Raw genomic sequence first — 22,739 nt, 5'->3', positions numbered from 1 at the left:
AGCAGTAGTACCTACAGTTAAGGACAGATCACAGCAGGTGTAACTCCTGGCACCCGATGCGATTGTCCTTTCTATTGCAGATATGGAGCGGCTTTCTCCTGCGCTCGCATCATTGCACTATACTCCGGCCGGCCAGTGATGTGAATAGAATTCACATCACTTATTCATATTTCCCGCAGAGAGCTGTGATTGGCCAGATGGTTCCATCTACTCACAGCTCTCTGCAGGAAATAGGAATAATAGGTATATATATGGCATATACTCATACTACAGTAGGACCAGAGAAGAGCAGCCAGGTACTATAGCTCCCAGCATGGAGCAGAGTGTGTTTCATGTTGGGAGCAGTATTAACTGCAGTTAAGAACAGATCACAGCAGGTGTCACTCCTGACACCTGCTGGGATCGTCCTATCTATTGCAAAGATGCAAGCGGAGGAGAAAGCCGCTCACATCTATACATTATACAACACGCTCGCAGGGGTGTCGCTAATGAAGAAATTTGTTATTTCATAACGAGTCAAAGTTCAGATTTGACTCAAATCAAATTTTTCATGAAATTCGAAACAAATTCAAATTCGCCCAATTCGATTCGCTCATCTCTAAGCGCAAATATTCGAAATGCTAATTTTTACAGTGAAAATCGGCACTTCGCAAATTAGTGAATATTTTTAATATAGTTTTATTTTTTTTAGTTTTTTTGCGAATATGCAAATACAAGCAAATATGCACATTTTCCCGAATATGCGGATATGCAAATATTAGTGAATAAGAAAATAAGCAAATATTTGGGAATATGCAAATATTTGCTAATATCAGCACTTCCAGTCAGAGGACACTGATTTCTCCCTTCTTTTAGGTGAAAGATATTATAGCGCATGGGCACTATGCAAATTTCATAATGAATTTTGACATGGAAAAAAAAAGAGAACGAACATAGCGAATATGCAAATTTTGTGAACACAGGACAAACATTTGTCGATATATTTGCGAAATATCGCAAATTCGAATATGGCCCCTGCCGCTCATCACTAATTTTAAGCAAGGCACCATATGGAAAAGTGAGATATTAAATATCTTAGTATATTTCAGAATAACTTTCTGTTTTCTGAAATCATTATGGGGCATGGAGTAATAATTGTTATGTGGCTATAGGCTGTGTTCACATGCCACAGCTAATTAGTAATACCATAGCTAATTACCGCATTTGGTTTTGCTGCAAATGATCATCATTTGCATAATTGTGGTAGTGCGTGTCATAGTGCAAAAATAAATAAAAAAAAACTGACGTCCTTAAGGGGTTAAAGACATTTTTATTATTCTTAAGTAGTTGTTTTTAACTTGAAAGGTTCCCACATAACAAAATATTCCTTGAACAAGAAACCCTTCTTATTAAAACTGCATATAGTAAGCTTCAGGTATTCTGAAAAATATCAGAAGCATGCAGAGTATTTAGTTGCCAAAGTGAAAAGTTGATCTTTTCACAGCAGACCGTTATTATGCCTTTTCAATAAAACAGCTGGTAAGAATTCACTTATAAATCTTTTTGACAATATATCAGAAGCTGGTTTACCATGTTGCAACATAATTCTACTTAAATGCAGCCATGGTGTGCCCAGAACTGTACTGACATTTCCATGACCCCAGGCCCCTGAAGTGCTAGAGGCTGGGATGCCTCCTTCTTTCCCTCCCATCCCTGTCCCTGCTTGATAGAAAGTCAGAGTTCAGCTTCAGTGCCAGCCTTTTTCCAAATGTTGTTCCTGTGCTATGCATAAAAATAGTGTGCAGGTACAAGATTTGTGAGTGAGGTAACGGAAAACTTGACATTAGGCAGTGGGCACCAAAGAATGATTTATGATATATTTTTAAAGGGGTAGTCCGGTGGAAAACTTTTTTTTTTTTTTATCAGCTGGTGACAGAAAGTGAAACAGATTTGTAAATAACTTCTATTAAAAAATCTTAATCCTTCTAGTACTTATTAGCTGCTGAATACTACAGAGGAAATTATTTTCTTTTTGGAACACAGAGCTCTCTGCTAACATCACGACCACAGTGCTCTCTGCTGACATCTCTGTCCATTTTAGGAACTGTCCAAAGCAGAATATGTTTGCTATGGGGATTTTCTCCTACTCTGGACAGTTCTTAAAATGGAAAGAGATTTCAGCAGAGAGCACTGTGGTCATGATGTCAGCAGAGAAAAAGAAAAAGAATTTCCAAAAAGAAAAGAATTTCCTCTGTAGTATTCAGCAGCTAGTAAGCACTAGAAGGATTAAGATTTTTTTTATAGAAGTATTTTACTAATCTGTTTAACTTTCTGGCATCAGTTGATTTAACCCCTTAAGGACCAAGGACGTACAGGTACGTCCTTGGTCCTGCTCCGGTGATATAACGCGGGGTTACACGGTAACACCGCATCATATCACGGCGGGCCCAGCATCATAGTGAAGCCAGGACCCGCCGCTAATAGCGCGCAGCGCTGATCGCGGCACCGAGCGCTTTTAACCCTTTAGCCGAGCGCTCAGAGCTGAGCCGTGCGGCTAAAAGCGAAAGTGAAAGCTGCCCGTTAACTCAGTGGGCTGTTCGGGATAGTCGCGGTGAAATCGTGGCATCCCGAACAGCTTACAGGACAGCGGGAGGGCCCCTACCTGCCTCCTCGCTGTCCGATCGCCGAATGACTGCTCAGTGCCTGAGATCCAGGCATGAGCAGTCATATGGCAGAATCATCGATCACTGGTTTCCTATGAGAAACCAGTGATCAATGATAAAGATCAGTGTGTGCAGTGTTATAGGTCCCTATGGGACCTATAAAACAGCAAAAAAAAAGTGAATGAATATCATTTAACCCCTCCCCTATTAAAAGTTTGAATCACCCCCCTTTTCCCATAAAAAAACACAGTGTAAATAAAAATAAACATATATGGTATCACCGCGTGCGGAAATGTCCGAATTATAAAAATATATCATTAATTATACCGCTCGGTCAATGACGTGCGCACAAAAAAATTCCAAAGTCCAAAATAGTGCATTTTTGGTCACTTTTTATATCATTTATCAATAAGATCAATAAGTCCTATCAATGCAAAAATGGTACCGTTAAAAACTTCAGATCACGGCGCAAAAAATTAGCCCTCATACTGCCCCATACACGGAAAAATAAAAAAGTTATAGGGGTCAGAAGATGACAATTTTAGTTATGATTTTTTCCAGAAGTACGACATAATCAAACCTATATAAGTAGGGTATTATTTTAATCGTATGGACCTACAGAATAAAGATAAGGTGTCATTTTTACCGAAAAATTTACTACGTAGAAACGGAAGCCCCCAAAATTTACAAAACAGCGTTTTTTTAATCAATTTTGTCGCACAATGATTTTTTTTTCCGTTTCACCGTAGATTTTTGGGCAACATGACTGACGTCATTACAAAGTAGAATTGTTGGTGCAAAAAATAAGCAATCATATGGATTTTTAGGTGCAAAATTGAAAGAGTTATGATTTTTTAAAGGCAAGGAGCAAAAAACGAAAATGCAAAAACGGAAAAAACCCCGGTCCTTAAGGGGTTAAAAAAAAATAAAAAATAGTTTTCCACTGGATATTTAATACAGTGAAATTATAACATAGAAATCTTGTCTAAAGATAAGACTGATTACAGGTTGTTAACAATAAAGATAACATTTCATTTTTACCGAAGAGAGCCCTGCATTCAAATGGAAGTCCGCAAATCAGCAAAATTGTGTATTTTTTTCCGATTTTTTTTGTTTGTTTCTCCCCACAAATATTTTTATCACCGTATATTTGGTGGTAAAAGGAGTGATGCCATTACAAAGTAAAATTGGTGGAAAAAAAATAGGAGAAAAATTTTAAGAATTATGGCCATTAAAAGGTGAGGAGGAAAAATGTTATGTTCTTAATGGGTTAATTTTGCCCACAAATCTGTGCATAAATATTTGAAATTTGTGTTCTATGATCTGCAACCAATTGTATTACCCTGTTTTTATGATATATATACAGTGTATAAATATATATATATATATATATATATATATATATATATATATAGTAATCACTATGGGAACTCCAGCACAGGATTGCTCAGGTGTGGTGCAGTGTAACCCCCAGTGTGCCACACTGGATCCACATAGAACTTCCTCCGCAAGGAAACAGCACCCACCACCAGGTCCAGGTAAATTGTAAGCTACAGGGACTTTATTGCATCAAGAGAGATAATGCGACGTTTGAAAAAGGCTTGTTAGCCGAAACGTCGCATTGTCTCTCTTGATGCAATAAAGACCCTGTAGCTTGCACTTTACCTGGACCTGGTGGTGGGTGCTGTTTCCTTGCGGAGGAAGTTATATATATATATATATATATATATATATATATATATATATATCCCCATTTTTCTCACTAAATATATTTCAGAGGTGCTCTTGACATGAAATTTTCACCAGATGTTGGTAACAATCCAAGTTATCCATGCATACAAAACAAAAACAAATATGTTTAAAATTAATATATTTGTACTAATGTAAAATGGCCCAAGGAAAAAAGTGTAAAGAAAGGGGGTGCAAAAAGGCATGCAGAGCCAAGACAACAGCTGAAACATATGGGTGATTAACAAGCAATTCAGCCCTTTGTCAGTGCAAATAATATCAGCTGGTTCAGTTCAGTACCCCATTGAAAGTCTTTGGAAATAATTAAAGATCATGACTCATAGAAGAGGCCCACATAACTTTCAAGATATAAAGACTGTATGGAAGAATGTACCAAAATCACACCAGATCAATGCATGCCACTACTGTCTCCACACGAGTGTGACTTGAAGCTGTCATTACCAACAAAGTCACAGTTAATATCAGTAACGTGTTCAATACTGTTCCCCTGTGTCATTTCACATTATTACATTTGGATTGTTACCAACATCTGGTGAAAATTTCATGTCAATAGTATCTTTGGAACTATATTTAGTGAGAAATATGGTAATGTTCAACAGTTATTTCCCTGCCACGGCAGCAACGGACACCGCACAGCACCACACCAGTGTGAACAGGGATGTAATAGCTCACTTACCATACTCTCCCAGTCAAACTAGGAGGCAGCTAGGAAAGAAATGGCCCATGTGCAGCTAACTACTGCTTATATAGGGTTGGGCTGAGGGGGTGGGGAAGAGTGCAGCACATGTTAAAACAAAGAAAAAGGAGGGGATAGAAATCACAGTGTGAATTCGGGTAGAAAAACAGACATGGTGCACATCTACAATTTCGTATAATGATCTGATTGCTTCTCAGCATAATATCAAAAACTAACAGGTTGTTAGTATACATTTTTGATCAAAAAGTACAAGCCCACTCGCCACGTCAAGGCCACCTATCCAGAGTGGGTCCCTAACGTCCCTAGCATAAAATGGCGCAGCACCGGGCGGCGACCACCACTGCCGCGACGCCAATGCCCACAGGGGGGGAACGACCCACTGGCAGAGCAGCCCCAATGCCACTCAAACCAGTCTATGGGCCGCACCCTCCCGCAGACACGGCGCCACGGCAGCAACGGACACCGCACAGCACCACACCAGTGTGAACAGGGATGTAATAGCTCACTTACCATACTCTCCCAGTCAAACTGGGAGGCAGCTAGGAAAGAAATGTCCCATGTGCAGCTAACTACTGCTTGTATAGGGTTGGGCTGAGGGGGTGGGGAAGAGTGCAGCACATGTTAAAACAAAGAAAAAGGAGGGGATAGAAATCACAGTGTGAATTCGGGTAGAAAAACAGACATGGTGCACATCTACAATCTTGTATAATGATCTGATTGCTTCTCAGCATAATATCAAAAACTAACAGGTTGTTAGTATACATTTTTGATCAAAAAGTACAAGCCCACTCGCCACGTCAAGGCCACCTATCCAGAGTGGGTCCCTAACGTCCCTAGCATAAAATGGCGCAGCACCGGGCGGCGACCACCACCGCCGCGACGCCAATGCCCACAGGGGGGAACGACCCACTGGCAGAGCAGCCCCAATGCCACTCAAACCAGTCTATGGGCCGCACCCTCCCGCAGACACGGCGCCACGGCAGCAACGGACACCGCACAGCACCACACCAGTGTGAACAGGGATGTAATAGCTCACTTACCATACTCTCCCAGTCAAACTGGGAGGCAGCTAGGAAAGAAATGGCCCATGTGCAGCTAACTACTGCTTATATAGGGTTGGGCTGAGGGGGTGGGGAAGAGTCCAGCACATGTTAAAACAAAGAAAAAAGTATATTTTTATAATTATTATGATTATTATTATTTATACAAGTACAATAAAAGGAACAAGAACAATACAATCATCATACATTAAAATCATAAAAACACACTGAAGTTAAGAGCGTCAATAAAATGTTTGCTTGTCTCCAGAATTCTTCTTCTTCTTTATTTTTTCTTCTTCTTCTTAATATAATAATTATTATTATTATCATTGTTTATTTATAAAAACAATTTACAGGCTCAGGCTGTCTTATAAATTAGAAATGTTACCTTAATCTACCCAATCCCCTACCGTGGGGCCAAGTTCATGCTTATCAGTGCCTTCTGTTTTTATCCCAACAAACAGGAAATGTTGGCACTGCCAAATACTGACCTGGTCACTGCCCATCCTTTGAGTCCTTTTAGTTCATATTGTAATTGGCAATACAGTACCATATTGAGACATCTTAAGGCAGGATATGGATTACCTTTGACTGAATAATTCAAAACTGTGAGGACTTCTTGTGCTGTCATTTAGGTTCCTTGCACATGGAACCAAATATAAAAGAAAGAGTGTTGATAATGTGACAGATGGCAGCAATGAATAGAAAAGAAGGATATAGATAGAGGTTTGTTCGTTTTTAATGTAAAATCACAGCATATAATAATATAAAGCATAGGTTTAATTTAAATAAAAGGCTAATTATTTAACCAAAAAAAAAAAATAAATGGACATCTGCTTCATGTCTTAGGAGATTTATTTTTAAAACAAAACTCAAAAAAGTTCCCTTCTGTCCTTATCAGCATGATCCTTTAATGCCAGAAGGACTTCAACTGGCAGTGCTAACATCACAGAGATTCCGATATCATATTATCAGTGAGAGTCTCAGCTTGTTTATATCACGAAAACAGAAAAGTCAAGGAAATGCATCAACTTGGCTGGCATTAGAAATGGTTCCTAAAAAAAAAAAAAAATATCCTTCATTAATTAGCATTTATAACATTTACATATATAACATGCTAAAGTTCAACTATGACCAAAAACACTGGTTGTCAATCAGAGAAAAATCACTGTATCTTTAATTTATAAACTTCATATTGATGCTTTGCTCAATTCTCTTTATATATATATATATATATATATATATATATATATATATATATATATATATATATATATTTATATATATATATATATATATATATATATATATATATAACTCAATGGGCCTCATTTACTAAGAGTGTCGGGTTTTTACAAGTGGGAAAAGTTGTTTCAGACTTGCAGGATTCCTCTCTATTTGCTATTGGGAAAAGTCGGGAACATTTTCTGACCAGCTTTTCTAGTTGAATATTTACAGCCATTTACCCACAGGATTTTCTGTGAATTCAATAGTAAATCGGTCGGGTTGTGAAACCACGCCCCTTTTTTGACTGACCATGCCACCTTTGCGACAGACCACACCCCTTTTTGGCTTTTCACAGTGCAATGTCGGGTTTGTCGGATTTTCCAGGCGCACACTGTCGCAGACATGTCTCAGACACTCTGCACCAAAATAACCAGACAAAAACTTGTCGGTTTCAGCTTAGTAAATGAGGCCCAATGTGTGTGTGTGTGTGTGTGTGTGTATGTTCCAGCATCACGTCCAAACGGCTTAAAATATTAACATGAAACTTGGCATGCATGTTACTTATATGTCAACAGCAAACATAGGATAAGTAATTTAACCCTTACTCGCCCCCATTTGCCAGGGACGGGGTTTTTGTTTAAAGTCCCATATAAGTCTATGGGAAATATATGTTACTGCATAACTTCCAAATGGCTGGAGATATTTCGATACTACTAGGTCACATGTTACTTATATGTCCACTTAAAATATAGGATAGTTAATTTAACCCTTAACTACCCCCATTTGTGAGGGTCAGAGTTTTTGTTTAAAGTCCCATGCAAATCAATGGGAAATGTATGTTCCCACATAACTTCCGTACAACTGGAGACATTTCAATAATACCTGGTACACATATTACTTATATGTTATATAAAAAGATATGATACTTACATTAACCCTTACCTACACCCTTACATAAAATGTGGGTTTTTGTTTCAAGTCCCATGCGAGTATATGGGACTTCCAGTACCTTACTACACAAGCTCTGCTCTGCATCCCCTGGTGAATGTGTCAATCCGGCTTGCAAGCCACACCCCATCTCGCAAAGAGAGGAGGTAGGGATAGGAGGTCGGGATAGGAGGTCGAGATATGAGGATGGGATATGAGGTGGGGATATAAGGATGGAATATGAGGTCAGGATATGAGGACGGCATAGGAGGGCAAGATATGAGGTCAGTATATGAGGGTGGGATATGAGGACAGGATATGAGGTTAAGATAGGAGGACAGGATAGGAGGTCGGGATATGATGATGGGATAGGAGGTCGGGATATGAGGACGGGATATGGGGTCGAGATACGAGGACAGGATATGAGGTTGAGATATGAGGACGGGATAGGAGGACAGGATAGGAGGATGGGATAGGAGGTTGGGATATGAGGTTGAGATATGAGTATGGCATATGAGGATGGGATATGAGGATGGGATAGGAGGTCAAGATATGAGGACAGGATAGGAGGTCGGGATATGAGGTTGAGATATGAGGTCGAGATATGAGGTCGAGAGAGGAGGTTGAGATATGAGGACGGGATATGAGGTCAAGATATGAGGACGGGATATGAGGACGGGATATGAGGACGGGATAGGAGGTCGGTATAGGAGGTCGGGATATGAGGACAAGATATGAGGAAGGGATATGAGGACGGGATATGAGGACGGGATAGGAGGTTGGGATATGAGGACGAGATATGAGGCTGGGATATGAGGACAGGATAGGAGGTCGAGATATGAGGTCAGGATATGAGGATGGGATAGAAGGTCGGGATATGAGGTTGAGATATGATGACGGGATATGGGGTCGGGGTATGACAACAATATATGGGGATGAGATATGAAGTCAAAAGCTTCCTCCTTTGTTGATTTTCCTCCCCAACAAGGATGAGGAAGGAAAAACCAGGCAATGCCGGGTACTCAGCTAGTCTATATATTCAAAACTCAGTGTATGTATGCGTGTATGTGTGTGTGTGTTCCAGCATCACGTCCAAACGTCTGAAGATATTAACATGAAACTTGGCACACATGTTACGTATATGTCAACAACAAACACAGGATAGGCAATTTAACCCTTACTCACCCCCATTTGCCAGGGTCGGAGTTCTTGTTTAAAGTCTCATGCAAATCAATGGGAAATGTATGTTCCCACATAGCTTCTGTACGTCTGGAGATATTTCAATACCTGGGATATGTAGCATGATCAGTCATTGTTCAGAAATGTCATTTACATGCTGGCTTTTCTTACAATGTGATATTGTATTAATATTTCAACAGGTTATCAAGATTTCATTTGAAGTATTTGAGTTAGAGAGAGGCTACGATACTTTAACTGTAGGAGATGGAGGAAAAGTTGGCGACACACGATCAGTATTATATGTGTAAGTGATACTTTTTGTAACAAATGAATAATCATGTCTACATTAGATATCATGTCCTCCAATGGTCCAGTATTCATGAAAGTAATTTAATATATTTGTAATTCTTGTCTTCTTACCAATTTCCTTACTGCTGTAGCTCAAAGACCCAATTTTCTTACTGCTGTAGCTCAAAGACCCAAGGGAAATAAATCAGTGTGGAACTTAAAGGGGCAGTGCAAGACCTCTATATTTGATGTTCCTTAAAGGGAATCTGTCTGTATTTGCTGCTGTAAGAGCTGCAGACACCATTTGATAGCAGTTAGGATATACAAGCAAACTGTATCTTTCCCAGGGCTGATAGCAGTTGACAAACTTGTAAAATTTGCCTATTTATTTCTTAGTCAAGTATCAAGGAGGTGGAGTCCTGCTGCCCGAGCACTGCAGCCTGACACACCTCTGCATTTTCTCTTACCTCTCAGCATGTAAGAGAAAGGCAGGTGACTTGGTTTTAATTGGAATATCTCTTGTCATTTAGAAAGGCAGTTTGGATGGTACCCGAGAAACATATTTGCAATTGGCCTCACGGACCTGTGGAAACCACACATATTTCTGTAGGCCATTAATGTAATTTAGCAACACTAGATAACATGCAGAGTACATGCATGATACACTGATTAAGGGTAGGGTCACACTTAACAGATCAGCAGCGTATTTTACACTGCGGAGCGGCCCATGACCCGACCCTATATTGTGCCTCCAGATGTTCCCCTTGTGTCCTGCCTGCAACGGCAAAGTGCCGTTCTTAGCAGCCACACAGGGACTTGCAAGTCACTGTGCGCCTGCTCTGTGTTGTCCATGAGTACACTGCGAGTACACAACTCACAGGCCCGTGTGGCTGCTTTGAGTGACGCATTGCCGTTGTGGGCAGGACACAAGGGGGAACAACTGAAGGCACAATATAGGTTCGGGTCATCAGCGGATTTGTTACATGTGACCCTACCCTAATACAGACCTACATAAACTGCATACATGAGAGCTTGCGGATCAGGCTACATCTGAACTCTAACTTGGGTACTATATGAAGTTATGAGAGTCTAAATAACAATGTATACTAGGAATATAGCACTAGCATGATCTTAAGATTTATTATAATCTTTGACACACAAGGTATTATATTATAATCTTTGACACACAAGGTATTTAAGGTATTGGTAACCCTACAGTCATCTGACACATAAAAAGAGAAAGGTACTGCAAATGGCAATTCCGTGTTATGGGTCCCCTGGAAAGGATTTTGTATTAATATGCCTAGAAATTTAAAGCTACACAGTAGTTTGAAATGTAGTAGTAATAATAATAATAGTAATATTGTAATTATTGTTGTAGTTATTATAATTATTATTGTTGACCCAATTGACTACTCCTTAGAGATGCCCCCCCCCCATGCCCTCTTAAAATATTTTAATTCAAAGCTACCTGAACAAAGTGGAAGCTGACTGCTCTGTTTTATTATGCCATATTCACTTTTGAACAACAATAAATGAGGTGCTATTCTTAACTTGTCTAATTCTATATCTGGATATAACAACCGTAGTACCTGTACCAATTGGTATATCGGCATTGCCTCCACTACTGCACTACTCGATATGGTACAGGTAGCAGTTGCCTGGAGTTCTGGACCTCCAGGCAAAAATGCCAAGACTTGCAATGTGTATGCCCGATACTAGACATATCCCTAGTTCACATGTGACAAATTTGTTGCTAAAATTTGTAAGACTGTCATTAAGATCTGTTTTTATATGTGTATAATTGAATGACATTGAATGTGGTCAATGTAATGTAAATGATAAATCACGTATAGCTAAGAAACATTTAGACCAGGACTTTGTATAGCTTTTCTGATTGATCCTAACTCTCATGTGACAGCTTCAGGCAACCAGAATACTTGCAGCTCAGTGTATTGCTCTTGACTTCAGCTGTAACTTCAAAGTTAAAACAAACCCGGAGAACTATAAAAAGTGTAGCCTTAGCCTTTATTCTGAGACGCATTGAGAATACAACATACAGTTTTTGTTTTATACTATTTTTGTGCTATTAATTTACTTACTCTTTGAGCATTGTTTTATTTTGTTACATAAAACATATGTAAAAATGATATACAACGCAATATATTGTAAGCTATCCTCCGTATGGAATGCAATCCAAGACATTTACAAATTTGTTGATTTATCAATTTAACTTCTTAGTTTTTGCCTACATATATGAATATTCATACTTTTATTGCAATCAGAATAAAAATTGCAAACAAATTGCATAATATTAGAAAAATTGCAACCCCCCCCTCCCCCAAATAGTGTAATTCTGCAATTCTACTAATTTGTGTTTTACATGTTTATCCTGTTTACCTGTACACTTTATGCTTTTTCTAGTCTTACAGGTTCTAGTGTACCAGATCTCATTGTCAGCATGAGCAACCAAATGTGGCTTCACTTGCAATCGGATGACAGCATTGGCTCACCAGGCTTTAAAGCTATTTATCAAGGTTTGTTTCTATATTCCATGTTTACCATACACAAAAACACTATTAAAATAAATGTACAATTAACCATGCAAATATTTGATTCTCAAATAGTTCTTTAGACTTTAGGTAGTTAGTATCACAAGACTGTGACATACAAACAGCCATGGAATATGCAATAAAAATGTTGTACAGGCACATCATATGACAAGCAACATAGGTTCATCAATATTTAGGTCACTTGTATTGCATAATACATTAGAAATAAATTGATCACTATAATCTATTTTATGCTAGAAGCTAAGCTCAGTGCAATACTCAGCAATACATTGGACCTCATTTAAGAGTGAAGGGTTTTTGCTAGTGTGAAATGTTGTTTCAGACTTGTAGGATTCTATCCTATTTACTATGGGGATCACAGATTTACAAGTCGGGAAAATATTTTGACCAGCTTTTTTTAGATTAAAATTTCCAGCCATTTATTCACAGGATTTTCTGTGAATTCAATAGTAAATAGGTTGGGTTGTGAAACCACACCCCCTTTTGGACTGACCACGCCCCATTTGTGACAGACCATGCCCCTTTTTGGTTTTTCGCAATGCAATGTCGGGTCAGTTGGATTTTCCTGTCTCACAGTGTCTAAGACATGTCCCAGACAGTCCCAGACATGTCTCAGACACTGGCCCCCATTTACTATTGCAAACCCAACATGTTTTGTCAGGTTGTGAGGCAGATTATGTCGCATTGCACCAGAAATTCAGTCTGCGCCCGATTTGCGCACGAATTTGCGCCAGAATTGAAAAAACCCTGACTTACTCTTCATTCTGTTAAGAAAACCCGAAAGGGTCGTGGTCTCTAAAAAGGGGGGGTGTCCCCATCATTTTCACAAAAAACAAGATATTTACTAAGGTTTCCACATAAAATGTGGTGGATTTCAGCTTAGGAAACCAGACGGATCAGAGCATGTGTAAAAAAAAAGCAAAATGTAGGGAAAGTGGAAAATGTAGGGAAACCTTAGTAAAAATTGTAGGGAATTAAAACCCACAAAGAAACCTACACACCACTCTTGGTAAATGAAGGCCACTGTGCACCAAAATAACTTTGAAAAACCCGACAAATGTGAGTGGGTTTTAGCTTATTAATTAAGGGCCTTTGTGTGTTACAAAGAAAAAGAATGACAAACAGAACAAGAAACAAAAAGCAAGCACAAATACATATGGTATAATATCACCAACATCAACAACATCTCAACTTACATCTGTCCTGTATCTGTGTCATTAGAAATATATAGTAAATAAGGGGTTTTAATAAGATTACACATTAATGGCACGTCCTTAGGATTCAAAGGAAAGCAGAACAAAGAGGTGGTGGTGCTTTATTGTTCATAAAGGCACATTAGCTTGTTTGAACTTGTAGCAGTAACTAAAGCTCAGCACTAAGTAAAGAATGTTCACATCTTAATGTAGTATCCAAGGCATTTCCATCTTACTTTTCAATACCAATGATGGGGGCTCGGCACGATTTCTCACCTTGTCATTTCATAAACCACGTAATGACCTGGCAAAGAGAGGCAAACAAACAAATGTAGTTCAAGCTTAGTACATATACATAGACATAGCCTGATATATTGAAGGCTAAGGGCACCTTTACACTGTTTTTTTTTTTAATTGTTGCATGAATGAAAAACAAAAAGCAACTTAATTATTAATTTCCTACCATTTAGCTGCTGCTCATAGAAAGTTATGTCTGTTAGAATAATTTTCTTCTGTCCCATTGTTAGACATAACAGCAGGGTGAGAGTAGTTTCTTTCTAGCTCACAAAGTATCCAGGAAGAGTGAATTCTAAAAGGACAACTCACACAGGCTGAAAAGATAGAGGAGAGCAGATACAAGGCAGGGTCTCTCAGATTTAAAGGGCCAGTGCCCCATTAATTGGTGCCTGGCCCAATTAGTCCCAAGCACTCCCTATACTATTTAAACCCACTTCCCCTTCCTAACCCTGTCGGATCTTGTTGCCTAGTGCCCTGTGAAAGCGTTTCTGTGTGTTCCATTGCCTGTGTACCCAGACCCTTGCCGTTGCCCCTGACTACGAACCGTTGCTGCCTGCCCAGACCATCTGCTACGTCCGACCTTGCTCTTGCCTTGTCCTTGTGTACCGCGCCTGTCTCAGCTGTCAGTGAGGTTGAGTCTCTATTGGGTGGAACGACCTGGGGGTTACCTGCCGCTGCAAGTCCATCCCGCTTTGCGCGGGCTCTGGTGAAAACCAGTAACCCCTTAGATTCTGTTCCCCTGGTACGGCCCACGCCATCACCTCACTGACACAGAGGATCCACCACCCCCGTGTCCTCCCTGCATACCAGTCCGGATCCTGACAATGTACAGGTTGTTAAAGCAAAGTAAGATAGATTTTCAATCAAAAGTTTTTTTTGCACCATAATAAGTACAAACAAGAATAAAAAAGGTGTCTTTAGCCTCAACAGGTATAGATTTATTTAAGTCATGATAAGCACTTGATAATTATAATACAGAAAAGATGTCATTTTTAACCAACATTTTGCTGGGTATATTGTCACATATTCTATGTGTATTGCTATTGTATATTCCAAAGGATTTGATAGGCTTAAAATATAGTTTTATTATATAAAATTAATAGCGTAATTACTTTTAGACTAAGTTTATACCGTACCCTTTTTATTTATATTTGTGGCCTTTTTTTTTTCTTTTTTGCAACATATCTGCGGGTATAAAAAATATGCCCATAATTTTTTATGTGGTGTGAACATAGCCTTACTGATATATAGCAAAAAGATAAAGGCAGCACCTCAGTCGTCCAGAGTAGGAGAAAAAAATGAAAAAGGAGATGGGGTGCACGCATTCCTAGAACCTGGGTCCACTGGTTCCTCAATCCAGAAAAGTAAAGATGATGCAGCACTCCACAATAATGCATAAGGTGGTGTTTATTCCAGCATGTGCAAAGACAACGTTTCACCAGTCTCTCACTTGAGAAAGCCAGTGAGAGACTGGTGAAACGTTGTCTTTGCACATGCTGGAATAAACACCACCTTATGCATTATTGTGGAGTGCTGCATCATCTTTACTTTTCTTACTGATATATAGCTAGTTTTTTCATACTGTCCATTTGGTCTGTGTCCCTATTTACCTGAATAATATCAAAGTACCTCAATGCCGTGATCATACTTATGACTAATGTCTATGCACAGAAGTCTTTTATCACCACAATGGAAACCACAGGGTAATCAAAATATTATTATTGTATCAGATCAACAGAATGGATGGAATACATACAATAATCTATATTGGTATATGTTATCAGAAAGTAAACCAGTTTACTCTGTATATTACACATCTGTAGTTGGACCAACACATAAAATAACAGTTGGCCAATGATTTTTCATCTGTTTATCTTGACTTTATCATAATTATGAGGGATAGGAGAATATAAACATGGAGAATAGGCTGCTGTCAGAAACCTCTTGCAAGGAAAGCTTATTTTCTTGGATGGGCATGTTGCCAGGGCATTCATTTTCCCCCTGACTTGTCATCTAGAGGTCCCCATACACATAAAATCTTTAACTAATTCCACAGAAATCTGCTGATTTTTCTCATGTGTAAGGCCATCTGTTCAAATAATAAGTGTGCTGAATGATGTCAGTACCATTATTCATTAGTGAATCTGTAAGGAAAAAAAAAATTCTATGCCATGTGGGTTTTTGGCTTGCTGCTTAAGAGTATATTCGCACGTACAGTGTCTTGGACTAATGTTGAGCACGAATATTCGAAATGCTAATTTTTACTGCGAATATTGGTACTTTGTGATTTTGCTAATATTTAGAATATAGCGATATATATATACGTAATGACGAAAATTAGTTTTATTTTAAAATATTTCTTTGCAAATATATATGCAAATATGAAAATATTTGCGAATATGAAAATATTTGCGAATTTTAGCACTTCCAGTCAGAGGACACTGATCCCTCCCTTCTTTTAAGTGAAATATATATTTGCGAATTTGCACTATGCGAATTTCATTACTAATTTTCGCATGGAAAAAACAAGAAAACGAAAATAGCGAATATGCACATTTCGCGAACATAGGATGAATATTCGACCATATATTTGCAAAATAATGCAAATTCGAATCTGGCCCCTGCCGCTCATCACATCCTGGACATATTTAATGCTGCTAATTAGAGATGAGAGAATTTTTGAAAAATATGATTCGGCTGATTCGCCGAATTTAAAAAATAAGTTTGATTTGGTCCAAATAAATTTGTTGTGAATCGATATAATAAAGTGTGTTTGTGTTTTTAACTTTTTTCACTTTATCACTTTATTTATTTAGTTTTTATTTTATTTAGTCCTACTACTCCCAGCATGGAACAGACTGTTCCATGATGGGAGCAGTAGTACCTGTAGTAATAGACTGATCGCCCCAGGTGTCACTTCTTACACCCGTTGCTATCCTCCTGCATAATGCATAGAAGTGGGCGGCTGGCCGCGCTTCTGCACGATCATGCACTATGTTAAAGCTCTTCACATCACAGATTCATATTTCCTGCAGAGAGCTGTGATTGGCCAGATGGTTCCAGGCAATCACAACTCTCTGCAGGAAATATGAATAGGTATATATATGGCAGTACAGGGGACCAGAGAAGAGCGGACGGCTGCCCGCATCTATACATTATACAGGAGGATTACAGCAGGTGTCAGGAGTGACACCTGCTGTGCTCTTTCCTTTACTGCAGGTACTACTGCTCCCAACATGGAGCACACTCTGTAGACTGTAGTACCTGCATTAATAGACATATCACAACAGGTGTCACTTTTTACACCTGTTCTGATCTGTCTATTAATGCAGGAACTACAGGGACTAATTATCCGGAGCGATATTAGATATATTTTCACTTTTTTAGCCCCATTTATTTAATTTTTTTGGCCATTTAGATGTGCTGGCATGAATTATTGTGGGGGTCAGAGATGAGCTGAGGACAGGGACATCAGTAATATGTACAATACAGTAGGCAAAAAAAGGCTGACAGTTTCCTTAATTTACCAAAAACCCATAAATTTACAGAGGTCTTCTATCATAAATACTTCAAATTGTAATTTGTGGAGGCAGATGGCCGGGACAATAATGTAGGTATGTATTTAATGTAATTGGGAAAGACCATGTCATTGTAATTATACAGTATGAGCTGGTTTTAATTGACAAATTACTGAAAAACTCTTCTTGCAAATCCAATGTCTCTGCTCTGTATGTGAAAAATCTTTTATTTTTTATATAGTGGTTGCAGTGGCCATTCTGGGGCAGTATGAATGGAAGAAATAAAGTTTTGAAATATAAAGTAGCTGCTCTTATTAGAGCAAATTAAGGTTAATTGAATAATGAGACCACATCCAATTAAGGTCAAATAGGTGAGATAACAATGTAGGTCAAGTTGTCTGTCTTAATTGGCTGTAGTTTTATTATTCAATTAAGGTCTTTCCCTCCTATTTCCTGTTCTTCATGCATCTGTCTGCTTTGTGAGTGAATTTTTTTTAAATATAATATATATAATATATATATATATATATATATATATATATATATATATATATAATGTAGCAATGTAGATGAAGAGGAGCACCGTGGTACGGATTCCCGATCCGGCTGGGTGCTCAGCTTCAGGAAAAGACCAATTCCCAAATAATCTATATATATAAAACTCAACGTGTGTGTGTATGTATGTATGTATGTATGTTCCACAAAAACTTTCAAACGGCTAAAGATATTAACATGAAACTTGGCACAGATGTTACTTATATGTCAACAACAAACATATGATAGGTGATTTAACCCTTTTTCACCCCCATTTGCCAGGGGCGGGGCTTATGTTTAAAGTCCCATGCAAGTTAATGGGAAATATATGTTACTGCATAACTTCCAAACGGCTGGAGATATTTCGATAATACTTGGTCACATGTTACTTATATGTCCACTTAAAATATAGGATAGTTAATTTAACCCTTAACTACCCCCATTTGTGAGGGTCATGGTTTTTTTTTAAAATCCCATGCAAATCAATGGGAAATGTATGTTCCCATATAATTCCCGTACGGCTGGAGATATTTCAGTACCTAGTACACATATTACAGGTCGGGATATGAGGACGGGATGGGAGGTCGGGATAGGAGGTCAGAATAGGAGGCCGGAATAGGAGGTCGGAATAGGAGGTCAGGTAGGAGGACGGGATAGGAGGTCGGGATAGGAGGACAGCATATGAGGTCTGGATAGGAGGTCGAGATATGAGGATGGGAAAGGAGGACGGGATGGGAGGATGGGAAAGGAGGACGGGATAGGAGGACGGGATAGGAGGACAGGATGGGAGGATGGGAAAGGAGGACGGGATAGGAGGACAGGATAGGAGGTCGGGATAGGAGGTTGAGATAAGTCGAGAAAGGAGAACGGGATTGGAGGTCGGGATAGGAGCTCGAGATTGGAGGACAGGATAGGAGGTGGGGATAGGAGGACGGGATAGGAGGTCGAGATATGAGTACGGGAAAGGAGGATGGGAAAGGAGGATGGGATAGGAGGATGGGAAAGGAGGACGGGACAGGAGGTCGGGATAGGAGGTCGGGATAGGAGGTTGAGAGAGGTCGAGAAAGGAGAACGGGATTGGAGGTCGGGACAGGAGCTCGAGATTGGAGGACAGGATAGGAGGTGGGGATAGGAGGTGGGGATAGGAGGACGGGATAGGAGGATGGGATAGGAGGTCAAGATAGGAGCACGGGATAGGAAGACGGGATAGGAGTTTGAGATAGGAGGTTGGGATAGGAGGTCGGGATTGGAGGACAGGATAGGAGGACGGGATAGGAGGACGGTATAGGAGGTTGGAACAGGAGGTCAAGATAGGAGGACAGGATAGGAGGTACGGGTCGGGATATGAGGACAGGATGGGAGGTCGGGATAGGAGGTCAGGTAGGAGGTCAGGATAGGAGGACAGGATAGGAGGACGGGATATGAGGACGGGATAGGAGGTTTGGATAGGATGTCGAGATATGAGGACGGTAAAGGTGGATGGGAAAGGAGGACAGGATAGGAGGACGGAATAGGAGTTCGAGATAGGAGGTCGAGATAGGAGGTTGAGATAGGAGGTTGAGAAAGGAGGACGGGATAGGAGGTCGGGATAGGAGCTCGAGATTGGAGGACAGGATAGGAGGTGGGGATAGGAGGACGGGATAGGAGGTCGAGATAGGAGGACGGGATATGAGGACGGGATAGGAGGACGGGATAGGAGGTCGGGATAGGAGGTCGGGATAGGAGGACAGGATAGGAGGACGGTATAGAAGGTCGCGACAGGAGGTCGAAATAGAAGGACGGGATAGGAGGTCGGGATGTGGGGTTGGGATATGACAACAATATATGAGGACGGGATATGAAGTCAAAAGCTTCCTCCTTTGTTTATTTTCCTCCCCAACAAGGATTAGGAAGGAAAACCGGGCAACGCCGGGTACTCAGCTAGTATCCAATAAAGGTAGAAGCAACACTCCAATAGTGATAAATAGATTGCACTTTTATTCACACATCTGTGCAGAAAAGCAACGTTTCGGCTTAACAATAAAGCCTTTCTCAAGCATGCTTGAGAAAGGCTTTTGTGTTAAGCCGACATGTCGCTTTTCTGCACAGATGTGTGAATAAAACTACAATCTATTTATCACTATTGGAGTGTTGCTTCTACCTTTATTGGATACTAGCTGAGTACCCGGCATTGCCCGGTTTTCCTTTCTAATCCTTGTAAAGCCGGTCATAGGCGGGATCACTTTGGGGTGGACATGCCGTATTATCTGCATAATGGAGGCATTTACGAATGGCCTCGAACCACTTCCGTGTCATGACCATACTGTAAAGTGGGGTCTTGTATAGGATGTCCCCGCTCCAATACTGTCTGACACTTGGCTTTTTGACCATGCCCATATGCAGCAAGAGGCCCCAAAATGTCCTCATTTCTGCTGCATCAATGGCGTACCATTCATTGGACCTGGCCAAAAAAGAATCAGGGTGGTGGGCGATGAACTGCTGGGCGTACAGAGTCGTCTCCTTTACCATCGGATTGACAAAACTGTCACTGAAAAAATTACTGAAATAGTCAATTTCAGTGAATCCAGAATTGTCAATCCGGATTCCGGAGTCGCCAACAAACTCCTGAATCCGTGGCTGATAAGCCTCTGGGGGTCTCCAGACAGGTTCACCGGAAGGGGGCTCCGGTACACTTGTCTGGGGGGTCGGACTCCTAGTACGAGCGGCATTGTCCCTTGTACTAATGTCGGTCACTGGGCCACTATCATGGGGGGTGCGTGGCCTCGCCTGGCAGCGTCTCCGCCGCCGTACAGGGGACTCATCATGAGTACTAGATGATGATGAGGATGAGGAAGAACAAAGGAATGTAGGATCTTCACTGTCCTCACTGACAGATTCGGAGTCGGAGGCAAGTAAAGCGTATGCCTCAGCTGCCTAAAGTGCCTGGCGAGCCACTTTATGGTGATGCTGCATATGTTGACGCAGGGCAAACATTGGGACCCTGGCCACGCTTCCCCTTCTGCCGACGCATCTTGCATGTGGCCAGGTTAACATCCTCCGGATGCTTGATGATAAACTGCCACACCGACGAGTAGCCGATTTTCCCACCAACAGTCCGCAATGATTGACTGCTACTGCTGCAGACTCCAAGAACCCCATTTTCACTACCTCCCGGCAAGGTAGGCTGCCGCCAAGCAGGTGGTCAACCCCGGGCAGGCTTGGCTCAAGACTTTCTACTTCTACCATATTGCTGACTGCAAACCATGCTACCACCTTGCTGACTAAAATGAATGACTATATATTCTGAACAACATCATCAAGTTGAGTCTGCACATCACTGATGTCCTCCTCAGGTTTCTCAAAAGTGTCTGCTTCAGGAGCCTGAACGCTCGCAACACCACCTCCCACGCAACTCTCCTCATCCCTACTTGCCCGCCTAGCAGAGGAAGCGGCAGATATCTCCTCCACTTCTTGGCTGGGCAGTAGCTGCTGACTGTCCTCTATTAGATCATCCTCACTAAATAATGGAGCTGAACCCACAGCATAAAATACTTCTGTGTGCGAAATTGACGTGTGAAATTATAGCTAGAAAATTCCAACATGAAATTGGTGAAAGTGGGTTTACGTTAAAACCTAGTTTTAAAGCAGGCAGAATCTGCTACCAAATGGACATCCATAAACTCTGTCTCATGTCCCCCAAACTTGCTATTTGAAGGTCACATTGATATTAATCTACAAGCTCCTTAGACCTCGATAATACAATAATTGTATCATCCACACACCTTAAGTATAAGTGAAAGTGGTTAACAAAAAATTTTTGGCTGTAAAATGTGATGGACTCCTCAAGTACCCCATTAATATACATTTGCGAATGTGGGGGTGAATGGCATCTCTATCAATGGATGACTATTTAAACTAATGGGCACATAATTCTAAATAATTGTGGTTTAACACAAAGGAAAGTAGCTCACAAATCTTATTGATTAATTATTGGCAGTTGATGTCATCTTAAGGCTTTTTGGAAAAGGGTTTTTATTTCCCGTAAATTTGCTGTGAAATTAAGAAACCATATTGGTATCATAAACCCAAGATGCATGCATTGGCTGACCAATCCTTCGGTCACCTTATTGTGGCGGGTCGTGGGTCGGTAACTGAGCTGATTTTACAGTGTCTTGATGTTACATCCCCCATTTGGGGTGATTCCATCTTATTTAACCCCTTAAGGACTAAGGGTTTTTCCGTTTTTGCACTTTCGTTTTTTTCCTCCTTACCTTTTAAAAATCATAACCCTTTCAATTTTCCACCTAAAAATCCATATTATGGCTTATTTTTTGCGTCGCCAATTCTACTTTGCAGTGACATTAGTCATTTTACCCAAAAATGCACGGTGAAACGGAAAAAAAAATAATTGTGCGACAAAATCGAAGAAAAAACGCCATTTTGTAACTTTTGGGGGCTTCCGTTTCTACGCAGTGCATATTTCGGTAAAAATTACACCTTATCATTATTCTGTAGGTCCATACGGTTAAAATGATACCCTACTTATATAGGTTTGATTTTGTCGCACTTCTGGAAAAAATCATAACTACATGCAGGAAAATTTATACGTTTAAAAATTTCATCTTCTGACCCCTATAACTTTTTTATTTTTCCACGTACGGTGGAAATGAGTTTGGTATGAGGACTCATTTTTTGCGCCGTGATCTGAAGTTTTTATTGGTATGATTTTTGTTTTGATCGGGCTTTTTGATCACTTTTTATTCCTTTTTTAATGGTATAAAAAGTGACCAAAATACGCTTTTTTGGACTTTGGAATTTTTAGCGCGTACGCCATTGACCGTGCGGTTTAATTAATTATATATTTTTATAGTTCGGACATTTACGCACGCGGCAATA

At 40.1% G+C, this 22,739-nt stretch overlaps 1 protein-coding gene across 3 annotated transcripts in view; it reads left to right on the top strand.

Annotated features, from left to right (window-relative positions):
* CSMD1 (CUB and Sushi multiple domains 1) overlaps positions 1 to 22,739 on the top strand; it is a 1,887,231-nt gene that overhangs the window by 1,197,373 nt on the left and 667,119 nt on the right. For all 3 annotated transcript variants that reach the window (XM_056565713.1, XM_056565712.1, XM_056565715.1), the window contains exons 11-12: positions 9,662 to 9,765; positions 12,174 to 12,286. In XM_056565713.1, the coding sequence (XP_056421688.1) occupies positions 9,662 to 9,765; positions 12,174 to 12,286 (217 nt within the window). The remainder of the gene's footprint in view (positions 1 to 9,661; positions 9,766 to 12,173; positions 12,287 to 22,739) is intronic.

This window comes from Hyla sarda, chromosome 3 (genome assembly GCF_029499605.1).
Source record: "Hyla sarda isolate aHylSar1 chromosome 3, aHylSar1.hap1, whole genome shotgun sequence".
NCBI classification, from domain to species: Eukaryota; Metazoa; Chordata; class Amphibia; order Anura; family Hylidae; genus Hyla; species Hyla sarda.
This window is presented reverse-complemented; position numbering and strand designations above follow the sequence as displayed.